This window comes from Diorhabda sublineata, chromosome 7 (assembly GCF_026230105.1).
Source record: "Diorhabda sublineata isolate icDioSubl1.1 chromosome 7, icDioSubl1.1, whole genome shotgun sequence".
NCBI lineage: Eukaryota > Metazoa > Arthropoda > Insecta > Coleoptera > Chrysomelidae > Diorhabda > Diorhabda sublineata.
In genome coordinates this window covers 10,626,541-10,648,476 of record NC_079480.1, presented here as the reverse complement: position 1 = coordinate 10,648,476, position 21,936 = coordinate 10,626,541, and the positions used below count along the sequence as shown (strand labels likewise).

At 30.9% G+C, this 21,936-nt stretch overlaps 1 protein-coding gene across 2 annotated transcripts in view; it reads left to right on the top strand.

Moving 5' to 3' along the window:
* LOC130446339 (ecdysone-induced protein 78C) overlaps positions 1-21,936 on the top strand; it is a 167,722-nt gene that overhangs the window by 127,645 nt on the left and 18,141 nt on the right. For both annotated transcript variants that reach the window (XM_056782538.1, XM_056782537.1), the window contains 2 exons: positions 9,033-9,154; positions 19,750-19,891. In XM_056782538.1, coding sequence (XP_056638516.1) covers positions 9,033-9,154; positions 19,750-19,891 — 264 coding nt within the window. The remainder of the gene's footprint in view (positions 1-9,032; positions 9,155-19,749; positions 19,892-21,936) is intronic.

Genomic DNA, 21,936 nt, shown 5'->3' with positions numbered 1-21,936 from the left:
TTGTACATATGGTAAATAAAATGTTTGTCTTGATGTTTTGTTTCTGTTTTGTGTTTTAATTTATTGTAGTATCTTTTTATCCTTCCCAAAAGAGACCTAAAATCAAGAACATTTAGTTACATTTTATAAATACATATTTCTCTTACAATATAATAAAAATTAGCAACCAATCTTTGGAACAGCAATGGGGTCTTCAATATACCCGATATTAGCAGAATATGTGATGGAAACGAAGATGATTAAATTTTAGCATATAAGTCAAATCCTTAATATTAATTTCTCATATGGCAATGAAATTCCAAAGAATACTTATGTATTCTACTTACAATAATTAAATCTCAATTAATTATTGCAAGTAGATATTTTATTATTTTTATACATATTTCTTATATTATATTTGACCATAATTCCAGTCCCAGAAGATGATGGATACATAAGTATTTGAAAGCTCGGAAAATATATTAGTTAGTCCACTTTGGTATTTCATTGCCACGTTCCCAATAAGTAACCGCTTTTTTATTAGGAACGTGGCAAGAAAACACCAAAGTGGACTAACTTCAATATATTTTCCGAGCTTTCCAATACTTATGTATTCATCGTCTGGTGCTGAAATTATTGTCTCGTACAATATAAAAAATATGTATAAATATATAATAATAATAAAATTTACTTACAATAAGTAAGATTTGCGAGGGTTTCAAATTCTGTTAATTCTTGTAAAAACAGTAAATTCATGGGTTTAAAAATGACGTTTGATAAAAATATTGATTCTGGTTACTATCGAAATCGTTATTAATTGTTAGTTGTTAGATTATGAATAACGTTGAATTTATATGAGTTGGATAAGATAAGGTAGTTGTGAATGATGTTGAATATCTATTGGTTAGTTTATGAATAACATTAAATTTTTATAGGCTGGGTCATTATGAATGGAGCTTCATATTTATTGGTTCGATTATAAATGCCATTGAATTTTATAAGTTAGGTCATTATGAGAAGAGTTGAATTTCATAGGCTAGGTGAAGCTAGTTAGTTGTCAATGGCGTTGAATAATCCATAAAATTTGTTTTTTTTTTTCAAAATCTAAACAGTACCTTTCGAACCTTCGAATAGAATAATCGGTTTGTGTGGTGTGCCTTATCGTTAAATAGTACAGTAAATGCGCTTCTACTAGTGGTAATATTTATTAATAACATCTTTGGCATTGGGTAAGTTAATAACTTCATATTAATATGACTGATGAGTCAGACAGGCGAGGGCGCCCATCTCAACATGAGTCTCCTGACAAAATGAACAAGTACAATTTAAGTAATAAATATTCTTGAACCGATATCGGACCGTTTTATTTTATTTTTGAACCTACAGAAACCAGTATTCGTATATCTGTAGTTATGATGGGTCATTACCTTTTTAAGGAAAAAAATTTTAACGAAGATATAGTAGATATCAAGCTAATCGGTAAAAATAAAGTTAAAATTGTTTTAAAAAACTATAATACTGCAAATTTAATTATAGGTCTCGAAATAATGAAGGGCAACAAATTGATAGCTTATATCCCGAACTTCTTCAATCACAAATCACATTTTTGAACGAAAAATATATCTTAGAAAATATTGAAAGCGAAAAGACGTAGGCTTTAAAAGAATGAAACGCAAAATTATTGATTCCGATAGAGAGATACAGTACGTACCCAGACAAATGTTGATTGTCACATTTTTAGGAAATAATTTACCTATTTTTGTCAAAATTGATTTAGTTCGGTTTATAGTAGAGCCATATGCTTATCCTGTAGTGCTGTGCTACAAATGCCTTTGCTATGGACATACTATGAACTTCTGCAAAAGTACCACAGAGAAATGTATAAAATGTGTACAAATACATAATGTTGAAGACGGTATAGAATGTAAAAGTGATGAATTTTATATATACTGAGAACAAAACGGTCACAAATCTGTGTCAAAAAAATATCCTAATTAACAGCATCAACTAAATATTAAAAAAAAACATGTATGAATAAAATATATCATTCAAAGAAGCGGAATCTTTGGTTAATAACCCTAGCTACAATATAACTGCCTGAAACAATATATACAATCTATTACACAACTCACCAACTTTCCACATCTAAATGACGGTAATGATAGTATAAATATCCCAGGTAATAAAAATTGGGTGCCTCGTCTACAGACACAACCTCCAAAAAACGCAAAGTTAACAAATCTCCTACCTTCAAATCCCAAACTACAACTAGCAGCTCCTTCTTGCCTAGCCCCCATAAGGATCATTTTCAGTTATACAAAGAAAAGCTAGGAATCGAAATCTTACATAAAATTCCATTCATGTTTGAACAAGTTATGAAAACATTCAATCAACTATTCCAAACTGGAATATTTTTCAAGAATATTCTGATAATAACCTGATCTTAACGATGATGAATTCTGTTAGAAGCGTAAATATAATATAATGGAGCTATAATTCAATATTAAAAAATAAATCTAGCCTATTTAGAGAGCTCAACTATTGAATTTGAACTCTCAATGAAACTTGGTTATTACCAAATAAAGTATTTTATGTGGGCGGGTACAACTTTTTACACATTAACAGGACTGATGGATTTGGTGGTGTTGGTATTCTCATCCGAGACTACTTGTCCTTTTCGGAAATAGTGCTCCGTAAAAACTCTAAAATAGAAATTTGTGGAGTATACCTAAATGATCTCAATATATTTGTACTTTGTGTTTATAAGCCTCCTAAAATACAAGCGACTTCAAAAGATTCGGAACATATTCAGACTCGATGTTCTATATGTGATAATTTCAACTGTCATCGTAGTTATTGGGGATCTTCACTCAATAATACACAAGGTAACAGATTGATAGATGCTAAAGATGAAACAGATTTAATTATCTTAAACGATGGCTCGCTAAGAAAAGTTGATAGGTCAAATGAACGACATTCACCAATAGACCTCACAATAGTTTCATCAAGTCTGATGGGTTACACAGAATGGAATGTGTTAGATGATCTGACAATATGTTCTATCACCTCTATTACAATCAAGAAAATGGGTAGAGTCCTCTGCTGATTGGAAGTGTTTCCAAGAATACATAGTGAACGACATTAAAAGTAACGATATAAACTCGTTGAAGTCTTCAATAGAAATAATAAACAAAGCAGCATCCCGATCTATGGAATGTCATTCTGGCGGTCTTAAAAAAGAGTCAAAACCCCTTTGGTGGGACAATGATGGTGCTCAAACTATAAACAAACAGAAAAACGCTTATTAAATGTACAAAACCAATTGGAGAATATGCTAGCTAGAAGCAAACAATTATTCAAACAAAAGCAAGAGGAATGTTGGAAGAAATTTTTCAGCAAACAAAAACTCAACTATGAAAAAAGAGCCAATACCAGAAAGCCTCATAAGCCAAATATACTGAAAGAACCAACTAAGAACCCTAGCAATATTCCCATCGATAAACCATTTGATATCATAGAACTGAAGATTGCAATCAAATCCACAGAATCTACAGCTCCCGGTAATGATAATATAATATATGATATTATCAGAAATAAGCCTTTACCTGCGAAAAAAATTTTACCACAAAGTTTTAACGATTGGTGGGTAAAAGGTTAGTACCTTGAACAGCTGAAACAAGTAACCATCTGTCTTATAATAAAACCACAAAAGAAACGGAATTTATTTACGTCTTATCGACCTATACCTCTAATTTCTTGTATAATACAAACTTTTGAAAGGATGATCAAAACAAGGCTGAAATTGCACTTTGCACACAGTACGGATTTAGGAGGGGCTATAGCACATTAGATGCAATAACTAACTTAGTAAACGATATACAAATCACTTTTTCTAGAAGCAAATATCTTGTGTGCTTATTTCTAGATATGAAAGGTGCTTATGATTGCGTGGATATTAATCTACTTAAAAACAAAATAGTAGACATTGGTTTTAGTGAAAGGACTGCCCAGAGTATAAGACAACTGTATTATTCGCGTACACGTTACATAAAAGATCATAAAAATGTTTTACACTGTCCCAGAATTGTATATCGCGGATTGCCTCTAAGGATCTGTATTGAGTCATCTCATTTGATAAATGAATAAAAAAAGGCTATAATCTCTTAAAATATGTTACAAACCACCGATGAGGCGCAGCCCCTTCTATTGCTAATATGTTTTACAGGGCTTATGTTAGATCAGTTATATACTATGGATATTGTTTATATAGATCGAGTAGTGATACAAATTTACAGCAAATAGATCGTATGCATTATAAATGCCTTATAATTTGTCTCGGTGCAATGAAATCAACACCAGTGGATGTATGATTGGCAGAATGTAACACAACTCCACTTCCAAAATCCTTTATTCAAACCAATGAATTCAATAATATACACAAAACCAACAGAACTTTATCTATATATAATATTCCTTATCAAGTTGTATTTAAAGTCCACAAAGTCGTAATCCCTAAGTACACGGAATCTAGTCGCATTAACTCAATCCTGTTAAAATCCATATTAGCAAAGTTGGCTGACAAGACCATAATATATACTGATGGATCTAAGGCGAGGATTGGAGTTACCCGATATTTCTAGCATATATACTGCGGAGCTGTATGCTATCTTACAGGGTTTTTCCTGGTTGAAGTCAAATAAAAATTTGGGGGTGAGATTTTATCTCACTCTAAATTAGCACGGTATGCCATAAGAGAAACTCATCTCGAAAGAATGCAATGTCGTATTTTATTTGACATGAAAACTATATTATTAAATTAGAGTATGGTATTCATTTGGGTTAAAGTATATGTTGGAATACATGGTAATGAAACTGCTTATCGATTAGGAAAAGATTCAGTACTACATGGAGTTTTTTGTAACGTATATACAGGAAGAGATGCGATCATTTCAATAAAAAATAAGATGTACGTATCCTGGCAGAAACACTGAGATGCTGCCTCATGATCCTCAAATAACACCTATTCTCAAATTTATTCTACTTAACCCTCACACCCGATTTATATTTTCAAATAAACAACTTTTATACAGCAAGTATTTTTAGAATGAAGACTTGTCATGGGAGATATCCCTCCCATCTTGCCAGGCTGGGTATTATACAATCATCAGTCTATACCTGCGACGATAATTCTTGTGCTGAACTCAATTATCGGTCTGTACCTGCGATGATAATTCTTGGGCTGATATCAATAACATTTTTTTTTGGATGCAGCAATCACATTCATAAAACAAACAATTTGTTGCAGTTACTTGTTAAACAAAACTACTCTCCACCTCTTAATCACACATACCTTTTTAGCATAGATAACCGACAAACTTTGGATCTATAAGTAAATATAACTGAATTAATATCTAAGTAGTATTATTGAAAAATTCTGTGGCTGATGGACTTTCTTCCAAGACATTTTCTTTCACGCACACACACAAAATCTGAAAAATATTCTTATTGATGCATTTATCATTTTATCAATATATTTTGTTCCTAAAAATAGACATTTTTTGTACAATTCATTATATCCTTCGCTAATAAACACCTGTCAGGATATAATTTGCTATCACTCTTGTGGGAGGTTATATGATTGGTCAGTGACATCATCGACCGACTAATGTGCTTCTTATCATAATTAAAACAAGGAATATACTATGCTAGGCAATCTATTTGTTGGTGCTTTATTTTTATTTTAATGGAAATAGATTGAATATTAAGAATTTGACTGTACGCTATCCTAATATTGTGGTGTTTGAAGATTCCAGAAAGTTTAGAAATAACTTATTGTATATATGGTAAAGATGTAAAGATGTCAAAAGTGATGTTTGAAGGTGATAATGGTTCAATATTAAAGTCAGTGTCAAATGTGTTATGAAGAATTCGTATCAAAAGAGTTTTCATAATAAAGTTTGTAAAGTTTTGTAAGGTTATTTTTATAAAAAATTGGATCAGAAATTTTGAGGACTCTATCTTTTATCTGTTTGATTGAATTAATCTTAGTATTACGTGGGTGATATGAATAGTGAAGACCCGATTGGTGTTCCAAAGATTGGTTGATAATTTTTATTATAATAAGAGAAATACATATTTTTAAAAATGAATGTTGTTAGTTCTAATAGAGTTGAATTTACAATTTTAGCTTATATCATTCCATTTATATTGTAAAGCTGTAAGGCATATATTTAAGTGGACTTTACTAAATAGGGATTTAGGATTACATCAAATCCTAAAAATACATAATTCGGTGGTAAAACCATATCAGTAAAAGTCTTTGATATTGTAAACATTGTTATATTCATAAGATTTAGTCAAAATTTTTGGTAAACAGTAGAATTTTTCAGAAATACCGTTATAGTTTGTTAATTACTATTACTATTTATTAATTGCTTTATTTTCTCCATATTGAAATATATCTTCATACTGTTTGTTCTTTTCTCTTATATATTTGCTCAGATCTGATACAGTATTTTTTTACATAAATTATTCAAAATACTTCATTTTAATGAATATACCTTACTAAAGGTTCTAATTTTAATGAAACATTATAATTCTATTTTGTAACTAGGTAAATAATGACAAGAACAATAATCGATAATTCACATGTTTACAAGAAACATCCTAGTTTGTTTTATGGTGTACTATGAATTCAATACATGTATCTAGTTAATCTGTGATGATCAACTTTAAATACGAAAGTCACGTCGAAATCAGGTATGTTAACGACTATCAAAATACCGTTAAAATCGATGGCAAGAAAGAAAAGTATCGCGAATTAATGTATGACAGAATTTGTCTCTAGCAATATGGCAAATACGGTCTACTATTTGATCTATGTTTATCAAAATATTTTGACAAAGACTTAAGAAAAGTCGAAACGTCAAAATCTTTCTTTTAAAAACTATCAAAAAAAACTAACTCAAATTAAAACAGAAGAGACCTAAAATCAAGACCATTTAGATGCATTAGATGCAACATATGTTATAACTCAACATATTCTCCTCTTAATTGGATCCATTTATTAAAGCGAACCTCCAACGTCTCTAGATCTTTAAAAAAAAATGTTTCTTCTTGCTCTGTAAACCAGACCTCTACAGCTTCTATTACTTCCTCCTTGGAAGAAAATTTACAACCTTTTAAACTTTTTTTCAGTTAAATAAATAGTTGATCGGAGCCAAACCTAGTAAAAGGGGGGTGTTCTAGTAATTCAAACACTAAATCAATCACGAATTTTTTGCATGTCAACATGAGATTTGAGGGCAGGGGCGTTGTCCTGCAAAAACGAAACACCTTTGGATAGCTGTCCGCGTCTTTTCTCCTTAATTTTTTCCCGTAGAGTGATCAGTAGTGTCGAATAGTAATCTCCAGTTATTGTCCTACCCTTATCCAAAAAATCAATCATGATTACTCCATGGGAATCCCAACAAATTGAAGCAATAACTTTTCCAGCATAACACGAAACTTCTTAGGTCTTGGAGAAGCAGAGTGTGGCCATTCCATCGATTGTTGCTCTGTTTCTTGATCGTAGTCATATACCCAAGTCTCATCCATAGTAACAATTCGCTTTAAGAAGTCTACATCGTTTTCAATTCGAGCACAGATCGAACGCGATGCTTCTACCCTTGCACGCTTCTGGTCAACATTCAAACATTTGGGGATCCATTTTGCAGCAATTTTTCTCATGTCCAAATTGACGTGAACTATATGATGAACGCGTGCGTATGAAATATTCAGGGCTTCAGATATCCGTTTTAACCCAATTCGACGGTCTGATAAAATCATTTCTTGAACTGCATCCATATTTTCGGGGACTGGCACAGAAACTGGCCTTCCTGATCGGTCATCATCTTCAATGGAAAATTTACCTCTTTTGAAGCTTGCAGTCCAATTTTTCACGGTCGCATACGAAAGACATTGATCACCAAGGGTATTAAGCATATCTCCATAAATCGGCTTACCTCTTAACTCTTTTAAATACAGACACTTGATGATGGCTCGATACACCAATTTTTCCATTTTCACTATTTAGTGCATTTCTTTTTTCTTTGAGTTTATTACATAACTCTGGTTTACTTTTTTGACGTCAAACTTTACACTGACACTTCAAGTTATTGTTCGTTGCTATGGTAATGCAATATATTATATATACTACTATATATACTATACTATATATACACTACTCACTCCAAAATAACCTGTCAAATCAGGAGTCAAGGAAAATGGAAAAAATCTCAGAAATGTCGGAGAAATAGTCAGTACAATCCTGAAATTATTTATTCTAGAGATTTCGTAAAAAATATTAATTAATATCACAGGTAATAACTATTCTATGAAAAAAGGTTTGCCAAGGAACTGATTCATTTAGAATATTTTTTTTGCTTTCTAAAACATTTGCATGTGATATCATCATCATCATCATCATCATCTATCAGCCATCTTCCTTCCACTGCTGGATATAGGCCTCCTCTAGTTTAAACCATCTATCTCTATCTTGAGCTGTATGTATCCAATTTCCTACAATTTTCTTTACATCGTCACTCCATCTTGTTGGCGGCCTGCCTCTACTTCTCTTATCCATTCTTGGCCTCCACTCCAATATTCTTTTCGTCCATCTATTATCCGTCATTCGGGCTACATGGCCTGCCCATTTCCATTTCTTTTGGGAGATGTGAGATATATTCATATAAGTAGTGCGCAACATGGCATTAATATGGAATTTCGCATTGGGGACATATAAGCTATCTAAAGCTCACAGGAAGTTAAAATGAAAATAGAAGAAGATAGATGCGTCATATAAGCTCATGATTGATATATAGAATATTTTGAAGTCGTATATAATCGAAGTATCCCAAAACATAAAATATACACTACCCCAAAACACATATAGTGAAAAACTGCGTTAGTCAATATTTAATATAATATTTTAAAAACGACATCCCTAGAGAAGCTACATTAACAACATCTGCCAGTTTCTATGTGATTTGTTTAACACTATCATTCCGTTTCAGAACATTACGTCGCTGCCGATTCTAACAGTTCCTCTACCACCAAATCTTTCGTTCCTTGTAAAGTATGTGGAGACAAAGCATCTGGTTACCATTACGGAGTAACCTCTTGTGAAGGATGTAAGGTAAGAAGAAGCTATTACTTTTTCCTTAAATTGTATTTTTTTAGCAACGTATCTGTTTTTTAATTACGAACCAAAATTTAAAAATTCATAATTATAATTCAGATTAAAATTGTTTTCAAGTATACATGCTATGTTATATAAATTTATCTCCTTTATCACTATATAACGTTATTATGAGTCAGGTGATCTACTCTTTTGATGAATATCTTAGGGATACCCTATTATGCAGCATTAATAATGAAATTCGCAAAAAAAAACATACTACTCTAGTTTGTTTGAACCGACATGGAGACTGGACAAATTTGTTTTGGTAATTGTTTGATAATGAAGGACACGGAAAATGAGCGTTATTTGGTAAGAAGTAAGAGTAACAGCATATGGAAGTGGTCAGAAAAAATTTTATCGATCCATATCAAATCTTTTTATATGAATTTTCAGACTTCCAACTAAAAAATAGCAATCTGATGTCATATTCATTCATTTCATACTTACTTTTATACATACTTTTTATAGCTGAATCTTTATACTTCTAAAAAAATAATAACAATCGTTTCCTGTATATTTAATGGAGGTGATAGTGCCTATCGGCATTATAAACATGTCGCGTTCTAGTTAATCGCATGAAAGCTGGAATTATATATATTTTTTAATTACTAGATGTACAAATATAAGGAATTAAGTCGGTTTATTTGATTCATGAAATTAAGCATATCTCTTAGATTGGATTTGAGACCGAAAATAAGTAGGAATTGCAAATATTTGGAATTTCTCAATGTTTTGTCTTGGTCATACATGAGACACTTTTTAATATGGAATTTGAAACACTTGCATAATATTTTAACTGCACAACGTCACCTAATCTTAACAAGTTAAGAAAAGTCACTCTAGGCTCCTCCCCTTGTTATGCCTATATAACTTGAATAACGGATGCTACTCTTTTTCGATCGCCCGAAGTCACCTTGCATAAACCAGTTGTATCGTAGAGAAATGCATTAATATATCGATTGTCCTCACTTTCCATAGTGATAGCAATTTTAATTTAACTTGAACTAATTATTCATTCAAATTAATGGAAGTTAATCGAAACGATGGAAAAGTGACATATGTGGAGAAATATATTCATAATACTATGCATTTTATAAATGATTGGAAAATAACAAGAAATTTTTTGACAACATAGATGTATCAATGATATCTAGTAATAATTCTTTGAAAGTTTTTACATGCGAGTATCTTTCAAGTACGGACATTGCAACACCAGTGTTGCCAGAGCTAATACAATTGTACAATTTTAGTACATTTTAATGTATTTTATACGCTAGTACATTTTTCCTTTTTTCTAATACATTTTCGTTTTCTCCCAATTTCTCCCACTGGAAGCATGTACTATACCAGAGGCGGGATTTTTTTTATTCAGATAGAAATTATTATTATTAATAATAATAAATATTATTATTATTATTATTTCTGCAAATATAAAGTTATTTTAAATTTCCGTTTAATAAAATAAACTAGAAATTGTACTAGATTGTAACAATAATTAGAAAACAGAGCCAAGCTGATTTATATTTAGATCGTGAGATTTTTGTACTGCATTGCTAATTTTATCGGTAAACTTTATATAAATTTTTCATCCTTAAAATAATAATTGACACAGTCTATAACATTTTTGGAAAAAAAATTTAATTCAAACTTATGTTTATACATCTTTCCATAATTTTATTAAATTTGTTTGAAGTTGGTACAATCTAGTACATTTTCTAGTTCAATTTTTACATTCAGCTTTTAAATTGTGGCAAAACTGTGCAACACTCTTGTACAATCTGTATAATGTTTAATAATGGAAAAAGAAGCTTCCATTTTTTTAGAGCATTAAGCATATTCTAATTCTAAAAGCTTCGAATTTACCTCCAAGTAATATCGTAGATTATGTCAAACAATGGAAATACTCTTTGTTAAAAAATTTTATAAATTTAGTTCTCACGGAAATGTGGAAACTACTTGAGGAGTTATATAAAAATGTGGCTTCTATGCATCCTTGTAAAGAATTTCCTTATAAATTTTTTTAAGACTGCTGCGTATTTATTTTACGCTCTACTAACCGAAATATGAAGTATAGTTATTCTATAAACAAATTGATAGAACCCAAAATCAAGTTAAATATTTTACATCTTTAAAATCCTGTTTATTTCAATTTGGGAAATTTCCAAAATATTATTGGAATCATTTGCTTACGTAACCCGTATTTCATTGTTGTAAGAAGTCTTTGTTAATATGGAACAACCTGTATAAATTTTATAAAGTGATGTATTATACTGAATAATTCGGTAATTAGAATATTTCTCTATTTGGTATTTGCAACATTCTTATTGTTTTTTTATAATCTCGCACATTATCAATTTTCTATATAACTTTTTGTTAAGATCCACCAAATAAATGACTGAAAATTTTTTCCTCTGGTTTCTTAATGCATTCAAAGTTTTGAATCATCTAGTGAAAATGTATTTATTCCGATCGTCACAGCTCAACAACCTTGTATAAACACTGATAACTGCGAACGTCGGGTCGTGTTGGCACGCTTTTAAAAGCCCGACTCCAATCATTCTGACAGAAGTAACTCTTCTTGTCTTATTAATATTTGGTGACAACGTCTAGTCGAGTTGATATCGTTGGAGACATGGTGACACATTGATTCTTTGGGAAATAATTAATGGAAGGGCCGCACAAAATAGAGAGTTGTATCATTCTATAGCGTATTGCGAGGAATTCAAAACTGTTATGTGCAAGAGAAAGCTCCGCCTACTCTTAGATGCTCACACCAAACGTGATTAAGAAATACTTAAAATTTATTTATATTTTTAGAATTCGCATGTGCATAACACGTTGCAGTTCATTACAATCGAAATGATAACAAAATTTATAACTTATGCTAAACATTTTAAAGAAACCCTTTTCCATTTAGCGACATCGATTTACCGAACACTTTTAGGATATTCATATTTTGGTTTGGAATTTTTTCTTTTACCTTCTCAATGGATGTCACGTGGTAAGAATACTTAATTGCTTTCTTATCTACAAATATCAACTACTGTTTCAACATTATACATTTAATAGAATTATGAGTATGTATTAAGCCAAACTTTCAGTTACTAATAATTCATTCTCCTCGGAGTGTTTATACGATTCTATTGCATTTACTTATAGTACTACTTGATTCTTATTTTGCTTATACCGGTTCACATTCATAAGAACGAAAGAGCTATAAATGATAAATACCTAAATAATTAAAGTAAAATTTATAATTCTATTTTGTAAATTTTAATACAACTACAAATAATTTAATTGATTACTGCTACATATTTGAGATGTAAGCACTAAGGAAAAATTAATTTTGCTTATTAGAACAAAGTTCCAATTTGATTTTATTCTTATTTTTATTTTGAAATTCATGATGAAGGTGATCTATTGATTAATATAAATACGCAAATTTTCAGAGTCAATATCATATTTTGATAAAGACTTAAAATTAGTCGAAACGTCAATATTATTGTTTCTTCTAAGAAATTATTTAAAAAACTAATTTATATATATATATATATATATATATATATATATATATATATATATATAAATTTCTCATTTCCTATACCTTTTGATATATTAATGCATCTAAATGTTCTTAGCCTAAAGTCAAGAACATTTAGATGCATTTTTATGGTCAAAGTATAATGTAAAGCTATGTGTAAAAGTATAACAATATTTAAAATTACAATTGAGGTTTGTGCGTTTATGAATTCCTTTTTTTTTAAAAAAAATAAGATATGTATAGATTAAATTACATATAAAGTGATACCACATTTATATCTAAGAGAACATATTCCTATGGTAATACCATAATACCGTTAAAAGTTTTATCAATTTTAAAGAAGCCTTTCATATAATAAGCATTGTTATAAAATTTAAATTTCAATTAACCAAATAGTAAGAGGTTCAACTGGAGTGTTTCGTGATGATACAATTGGTTTAGCAGATACGTAGGTTTATGAATTTTTGGTAAACAATAGAATTTAGCAGAAAAAGCGTTCTGTTTTTTTTTGTCAATTTGTTTTTTGCTACAATTTAGTACAATCATTGGTTGTTTTAAAAGTTGCATCATTAGTAACTTCTTTATATGATGTATTATTGTCAATTAGTTTTCTGGATAAATTTAACTATTGCTGTGTCTCCATTATAACTGTGGCAAAACCCAGATTATGAATTTTGGATTATCTTTTAAAAATATATGGTTTTCATATAGTAGTAAATACAAGATTTTTTATGTTCCTGAATATGGTTAGCTCAAATGTTGGTTGTTGTATATTTTTAAAACGATATTTCTCGAAATCAATATTGGCTAACATAATTTACTTGGAATATCCTTTTTATTATTCGCTCCGAATGTGACTGCACTGCCACAGTAAATATGAACTGCGGGAGGCTGTTACAGCATGTTTTATTACGTTTTTCAATAGTAAACGGAAAAATTTTGGAAAAAAGTGTAATAAATAGTGATAATTTAGTCGTAAAAAAAATGTCACAATTTAAGACTACAATTTTATAATTATCTTGAACAAGCCAAAAACACAAGTAAGTATAATGATAAAATATATAACAGAATGCAGTAAACGTATATAAGGTTAAGTTGCTTCAAATTTATGTTAAAGTCTCGTAATAATAATTAGGAGAATATTTAAATGGAAAAAGAAATAATTAAATTGTTTTTGACCAAAGACATGTATATTATTATAAAAAGAGTATTTCAGTCCATCAGCCATCAAATAAAATTTGAACAAGAAACTATGACCAAGGGTAAAAATCTTGTTCTTGCTGGACATGTGAGAGAAGTTGAGGAGCATCGACGTAACTTTGACAGCTTTTTAATAAAGTCTCGCGTTATTCGACAAACCTCAGTCCACGCTACTCCTTATGTAACTTCATTAGACGCAATTCACAATAAGATAATTTATTTCATTATGTACTGTAAATTATGTTAAAATATTATAATTAATAGGTTTTTCTATTTCAATTTCAGATTAACTCAGAACGATGTGTGACGAATGTTCACTGTAATTTTGTATAGGGTGACCTACCCAGTAAATGAACAGTTAGCAGAACGTACCACCCTTTTCCCACTTCAAAAATTCGTTTCAAGGTCAAAATGCGACCAAATCTTTTTAAAACTACTATTTTGAATCAAGCGGTTTATCCCCTTGTCAGGAAAAAAAATAGGGTTTAAATATTAGTTACAACTGAAATTATACCCAGAAATTTGGTAGTGATTGAACAAAATCTACCCTCCCAATGAAAACCTCCCTCCAGTAAATGAACACTCAAAAAACTGTGGATTTTTCGCAAATAATCATCTGTTCTGCCTACTTATAAGGGTTTAAAAGCTGACTAGGGTGCCTCATTCACATTTATGACAAAATTTATTGGACATTGGGCTCCGCTGACCAGGTGCCCTGATGCAATTTTCATTATTTTTTCACATTCTAGTCAAAATAAGTAACTCCTGTAAAAATTACTTTTTTAACGTGGTTGTGATCCAGGCAGATAGGTAGGTATGCGAAAAGCATATAAGGTACCCAGGCAGGTAAGTACCCGGTTCGTTAAGAATGAACCACGCACCTACCTAGATAAGAAAGAAAAAGAGTAGGTACAAAAAGAGCGATAAGTGTAAACACGTTGCGGCGTTTATTTTTTTTTTTTTTAATAATGAGGAAAGTATTTCAAAAACGTCATGAGCAACAGTGGGGCAAGCCAAGCTCACGTTATTGCTAAACATAAGTATTCTAAATGAGAACATGATGCCACCTAAGTACATTAGATTAAATGAACCTCAAAACGTTTCTGTGTCTGAATTTAAAGTCTATTCACAAAACGAATCATGGAGGCACAATTGACAAAAAATAATAAACATACAACAAAAATGTCATAAATTCTCTTGGGAACCCACGGTGATCCATCAACGCAAAAAATTACATTTCTTATTAATTTTATCACTGTAATTATTAAATTGTTTGCAAAATAAAAATTTTTTCACTGTAATTCATTTTTTTTATCATTACATTTTTATAATATTAAAATTTATTCATTTATAAATTTTATTTTCAATTTTTTATCACAGAATTCCAAGAAAACTCTGATGACCCATTTTTATTTAATTTATTATAATTAAAACAAACAAAAACTTTTAACGTGTATTTGTTTATAATTTCGGTTATATTAGCCTCCCGTAATGTTCAAACTGTTCAAATTTCCCCTACCATGCCTTCCTTCGGAGCGAATAGGTTGAATAACAAATTTGGAGCCTAATTATAGAAACTATAAAATATCCTTAGGAATGTCTATTAATAACTTTTGTTGGTATCTTGTTTGTGTGTAGGTATTTTTCTCTATGTATATACTGTTATACTGAATACACTGTTTACGCTGACATTCCGCCAAAACTCACAATTACATTGTCTGATGCGCGTTTCCCTAAACAAGTTATCGTCTTCGAAGACTGGAGGTAAGCTAAAATCTATCAACTTGACATACATCTTTATGCTAAACTTTACAACCAATAAACTTTCCCTTGTGAAAAACAATTCCAGAGAAAAACCCACACCGGTGGGAAATTGCCCATTCATTCATTAACTAATAAACTAAAGAAGGTATTTCTGTGAGGAATAGGTCCTTTGCCATTATTTAAACTCTTCTTACATTAAAGAATGAAAATGCTTTCAGATGCATCTAACAGTTTACTGTTGGATATGCTTTCCAATCCCTCTGTAAAAACGGGATTGAGAGGTACCAAAGGAAATCCTTTTTTTTCCATTTTGATTATGGAAAATCTTAACAAATATACCTACCAAATATAACAGAAATAATAACTTGAGAAAATGAGCAAAACTAAAATATAGAAATTAATTTCGTCTCAAATAATTCTTTCAATGCGATAGCTTATTAACCACAAATATCTTTCGAATTCAAAATAATAAAAATGAAACGTTTTTCTAGGTTGAGTCATGAATTTGGATTCTTCACAAGCTGAAAAAAATAATATACTTATTATTAAAAATAGTCTTCGACGGCTGAATATTTGTCGGGAGAAAGATTATAAGTATTTGCAAAAATAATTGTTTCCTCAAGAATTCCTAATTTCTGGAAACGTTATATTGGAAAGTACTATGGAACCCACAAAATGTCAAATCACCTTATATCGAGTATAGCTACTAAACAGCCTACTAAACAATAACAAATTTATCTGTATAAGATGTTTATAATTTTCTTTGTGGTATATTTAACTGCATTAAATTAATGATAAAAAATAAGTTTGAGGAACTGAGATTTGAAATTAGTTATGTTGAGTTGAAATTTTTTCATTTAATTCAGTGATATAATTATAAACGATTAAAATGGTACAAACAAATTTCAGCCGAATCCTCATTTTATATATCAATATTGCGGCTACTTTTCAAATTAAACACATAGATTGAAATATGTATTCCTCTCTGTATATATTATATGTTGAATGTTCAATCAATTCCTTACCGAGAAGGAAATCATCTGTGTACCGTTACTATTTTAATCAAACGACTATGGTTTCGTATTTTTATATTCGAACCGGTTTTGAACACTCAAATGTGGTTTTAAAGCCATCATTATTTTTCATCGGACAAGATGTTCTTGTTTTACATTTACATGTTTACTTTTATTCCAATATCTTGTTACTTGTTTTGAGAGTAAAAATTATATTGTAAGTGCATCAAATATAAACTAAGTTTACGCAAATTTCAATCAAATTCATTTAGCTGACGGTTAATGCTGTATACCTTGATAGAAATAAATTAAAATGAATCTATTCTTGTGAGGAACATTACATGTCGAATAAATATTAGATTGGAGTTGAGTAAAGATAAGAAAAAGTTGAGGCCTCCGTGGAGAACCGCCATCTCGATAAATATAAGTCAAAAGAAATTACTCTTAGTCCATTTGTCACTTAACAATCTGATACTCCAGGGCTACGACAAAAAATTAATATTATATTACAACTACTATGATATTCTTTAATTTTGTACCGTTTTTTATCAATATATTTTTCACAATGGTAATAGGAATAATAGGAACGAAGAAGCTATAGATGATAAAAAGACCTAAATAATTAAACTAAAATTTATAGCTGTATTTTGTAAATTCTTATGAAATTTCAAATAATTTGATTGATTAAGACTGCTACATATTGAGATGTAAGAACTGAGGAAAAATCAATTTTTCTTATTAGAAAAATTTCTATTTTCATTTTATTCTCATTTTGATGTTCATGATGTAGAGGATCTGTTGATCTTTGCCCTCTTCTCCTCTTTTCTTTTTTGCAGGATTTTGGGTTAAGTTAGTCTCAATCCTTTTCCTCTTTGAAGCTGAGGGTAGTGTTTTAGTTTCACTATCTCTTGGATCTATGCTCCAATGCTTTGGCTCTACCTTCCTCTGGTACAAGCCCATTGTTGATGTAGCGCAGATACAATAGGCAACCCGTCTCACTGAGTCCACGCCTCAGAGGGTCATCTCTGCCTCCTGGTTGTCCAGGTTCCGGCAAGTTTTTTTTTCATAGAAGAGGGAGATCCTTCTTCCTGTTTCTTTTCCTCGTGAGGTATTCTCACTTGAGAGGTGGTGGGTTTCTCTATTTTCGCGGTATGCTCCCGCTGTTTTTTTCTATTGGTTTGGATACAGTGGGGTCCATAAAGTTTCAATATTATCTACATATAATTAGTCGCCTCTATTCACCTCTAAAAGTAGATGCCCTATTTCTTATTTATTAAAATTACATTTTCTATCAATTGAATTTCAACTTTATAATAGGAGAACTAATATTTCGAATAAGATCCTTGTTTTCTTCATGGCAAATAGCTGTTCAAATACAAATTTTTTAGCATATTTTACAAAGCATTTAACAAATTACTTGTCTTCCTAAAAAATTCATATCTCATATTCTCTTTGTTAACAAGATTTTTCTTAAAATTAGGTAGATAAATTGCCGCCTCTTCAAATATGCCACCATAGGCTACAGCCTACTCAGCTCTACTTTAATTGAAATTTCAGTTACTAGTAATAGCATTTTATTATTATGATTAAATGTGTTTAGATTCGTAGTAACTTTTTCTCATCATATCTCATATCCAGTTTCTCGGTAGAGAAAGCTGTTTTCTAGAGTTTTCAAGTGTCCAACACATTGAAAATATTCACAACCATGTAAATAAGTCTGTAACGTACGAACAATTTTCTAATACTATTCAAATAATTATTTCCAGTTAATTTTATTTAATTGGTATATAAATTTTATATTCAATTTAATTCATTTTTACATTAACGAACCAGGTTAATCAGTTCGTATTTACGTATAATAATAATAGTATCGATACCTCCTGCATACTTGCTCAACCAGCAAAAAAGAACTATAATCTGGGTCTATTATTGTGTACATAAAAAAGCAAAGTATCTTATATAAATAATATCCGATTATTAATACGTATTTTCGTTAATTTTCTTTATAGTTAATCGAACCATACTTTTTCATAATAATTATTAGATAAAATCCACTTGTGTAGGTATTGAGTTTCCCAAAGAAGGGAATAACCGGGTTGCACTCGTCAATTCACGTGGCACTCGTCAATTCACATTAGCTAGCTACCAAGAGACAGAAACTTACTGGCAGTTGTTTTCAATATCATATTAATACATTTAGTTAATACAAATTCATTTATTTTTTGAAAGCGAACAAATAAATTAATTTTTCTTATATTATTGTTATTTTATTTAAAGATATGTTTGTTACTTAAATATAGTAGGCATTTTTACTGACAAAACTAACGTGAATAGTACGTCTATAAGAGATGTCAAAAGGACTTTGTGAAATTACGTCACTGGGCTGTGAAATGTTTACGTTATTTTTACGTCTCCAGGACGTGATTTTTTGGTCATATTATATAAAAAATTACTGAAGTATGAAGTGAAAAAGACGACATCATGTTACCTAGTAAATATTAACTTCCATATCAGCTTTTGGCTAATTTATTTGATCTAGTAACTATACACCCTCTCGACCAAACCCGGCTCTCATACAACCTTCAAAGATGGATGCCTTCAAAACAAGAAACTGGTAAAAATCGTAGTATTCAGATCTTGGACTAATTCCTTTTTTATATTGAATTGGTATTTATGTGAAAATTGCTGCAAAAAATATCACTAGAGTGGTCATTTGCTGTTATCATTCATTTTTTTGTAATATATGGTGGAATCTCTTCTTAGAGAGTATTAAGCTCTTCATTCGGTCTTAGAACTTTCTGGAGAGGAACTTTGCGTAATACACCAAGTCGTTCCATAAAAATATTATAACAGTAAATGAGAACAAATCAAATTATATAGAGTTGAATCGAAAAGCAGATGACTATTTTTCATAGTTACCACAAAAATTTTTATTTTTAAATTGGTACCAATTAAAAAGAGCCTTCTTCAAATTCTTTATTTTTGGCATCAAAACCACCAATTTAAATTATTAATTATGTTTCTAATTCAAGGGATTCTTCAGAAGAAGTATTCAGAAGCAAATAGAATATCGATGCCTCCGAGACGGCAAGTGCCTAGTAATACGTTTAAACAGAAATAGATGCCAGTATTGCCGATTCAAAAAATGTTTATCCGTTGGGATGTCTAGAGACTGTGAGTAAATAAATTAATGTTTATACTATTCTTAGTATATTGTTTGAATGATTGTGAGTTTTCATTTGAGAAATTTGCTATTTTGTAGGTGTGGTAGTTGGAAATCCTCCAATTAAAATTGATAGAATCAGTGCAAAAGCTGATTATGACCAAATCACATTTCATTACTGTGAACCATGATAAATTCATAGGAATAGAATAAATTCTCATTTTTCGTTAAACTGTATCTGTCTCAGAAATATAAATGTGATTCAATTCAGAGTTGTCTCAGTATCAACGCACTAAATCTCAAATGCGAAGAGTTTATTCATTGTATGTTTTTAATCATAAAACTTGTTTTTATTAGTAGTACCGAAATAATTTCCACACCACTACTAACAACTATGATAGCGGGGAGATAAAAAATAAGTGCCTGTGGTAAGTAGGAAAAGTAAAAAGATATACGATCACAGATATATGTAGTATAATCTTGACCTACGGAAACAACAAAAAATCTATAGACATTAATAACAAAGCTTGGATTGAGAAAGATATGAAGAAATAGAGAGGTTAACATCACTGTTACTTTTACGCCACTATAATGAATGATTAACTTTCCTTAAATTGTAATGACTTTCATGGTACAAAGTTCACATAAGTGCTGAGCTTGTACTCCAATGATTTTCTTGCAGTAAAACTTCCTACTATTTTTTTCTTCTCACCTCCATGATTAACCTCCAAACATCTGGAGGCGTGAAATCGTATATAAAAAATACCAAATAGGCAAATTTACGTAGACTACACTGGTACAATTAACAAATGGAATTCAGAACGCTCTGACAAGCAAAGAAAACGTACTATGCGCCTTTGACAATACACCATACAAGGCTGTCAAAAGTGCATTAGACGCGAGAAGAGTAGATAGGACAACCTCCAGATTAATGACACAACTACTATCTACTAGAACAGCAGAAATGAATGTAAGGCAAGGTACCATTTCAATTACTACTAACAGGGGATGTCCATAAGGGGTAGTCACATCCCTACTTAAGTGGAGCTTAGTAGTAAACGAACTCTTATGCAGACTGACCGAACTCGGCATATCATGTTAAGGGTATACAGACGATATAGTCATCTACGCAAGAAGGTGCTTTCAGAATACACTCTGTGACATAGTTCAATGTCGGGCAATCATTGAGTGAAGAACAGAGGTGAAATATCTGGGACGCACACTAGATAGTAAAATTTTCTGGAACAAACACGAAAAGAAGAAATCACTGCAAAAGCCCTGATGATGTGTAAAAACTTCACAGGGAGGAATTGGGGTTATAACTCAAAGATGTGGATATACACGGCAATTGTGAGACCATAAAATAATATCCAGCAGCTGCACTAGAAGAAGAATGTTCAAACACGGAATTACTAAAGAAAAACCTTTCCCAAATAATGACCAAACCTGGGACATGCCTTAGGATGATGCATCGAAAAATTTTAGCTTTGAGACAACATTTATTCTAAGCTGTAGAAGTAAGAGAGATCAGCACACTATGTATTAAATGAACAGAAGGGCCATTAAATGGTATACGAATGAATCTAAAGCAGCAGACAACAGAGCTGGAATAGAAGTGTACAGGCCTAGAATCAAACAATCCGAAAATATGGGCAACACACCAAGCATTTTTTTCTAGGAAAAAATTTATGCATATGAAAAATATATCCAGTTCAATCTAGAGAGGAACTATTGCAAATAGTAGATCATCATCTTGTCCGATATCCAAGCAGCCATTACAGCTTCAAGTTCCAATATTATAAAATCCAAACTCGTTTAGAACTGGGAAAATTGAACGAGCTATGCAAGAATAATTGAGTTACTCTACAATGGATTCCGGGACACACCGGAGTGAAGGGAAATAAATCTGGGGCAGACAAGCTACAGAACAATAGAAAAAGCATTGGAAAAGAAGGTAGATAGGAGCATGACCAATTATTGGACAACATACAGGGACTGAGACTGGCAAATATTCTCCTGGGAAACTTTAACCAGAGAAGCTCTGCTGAATGCATCA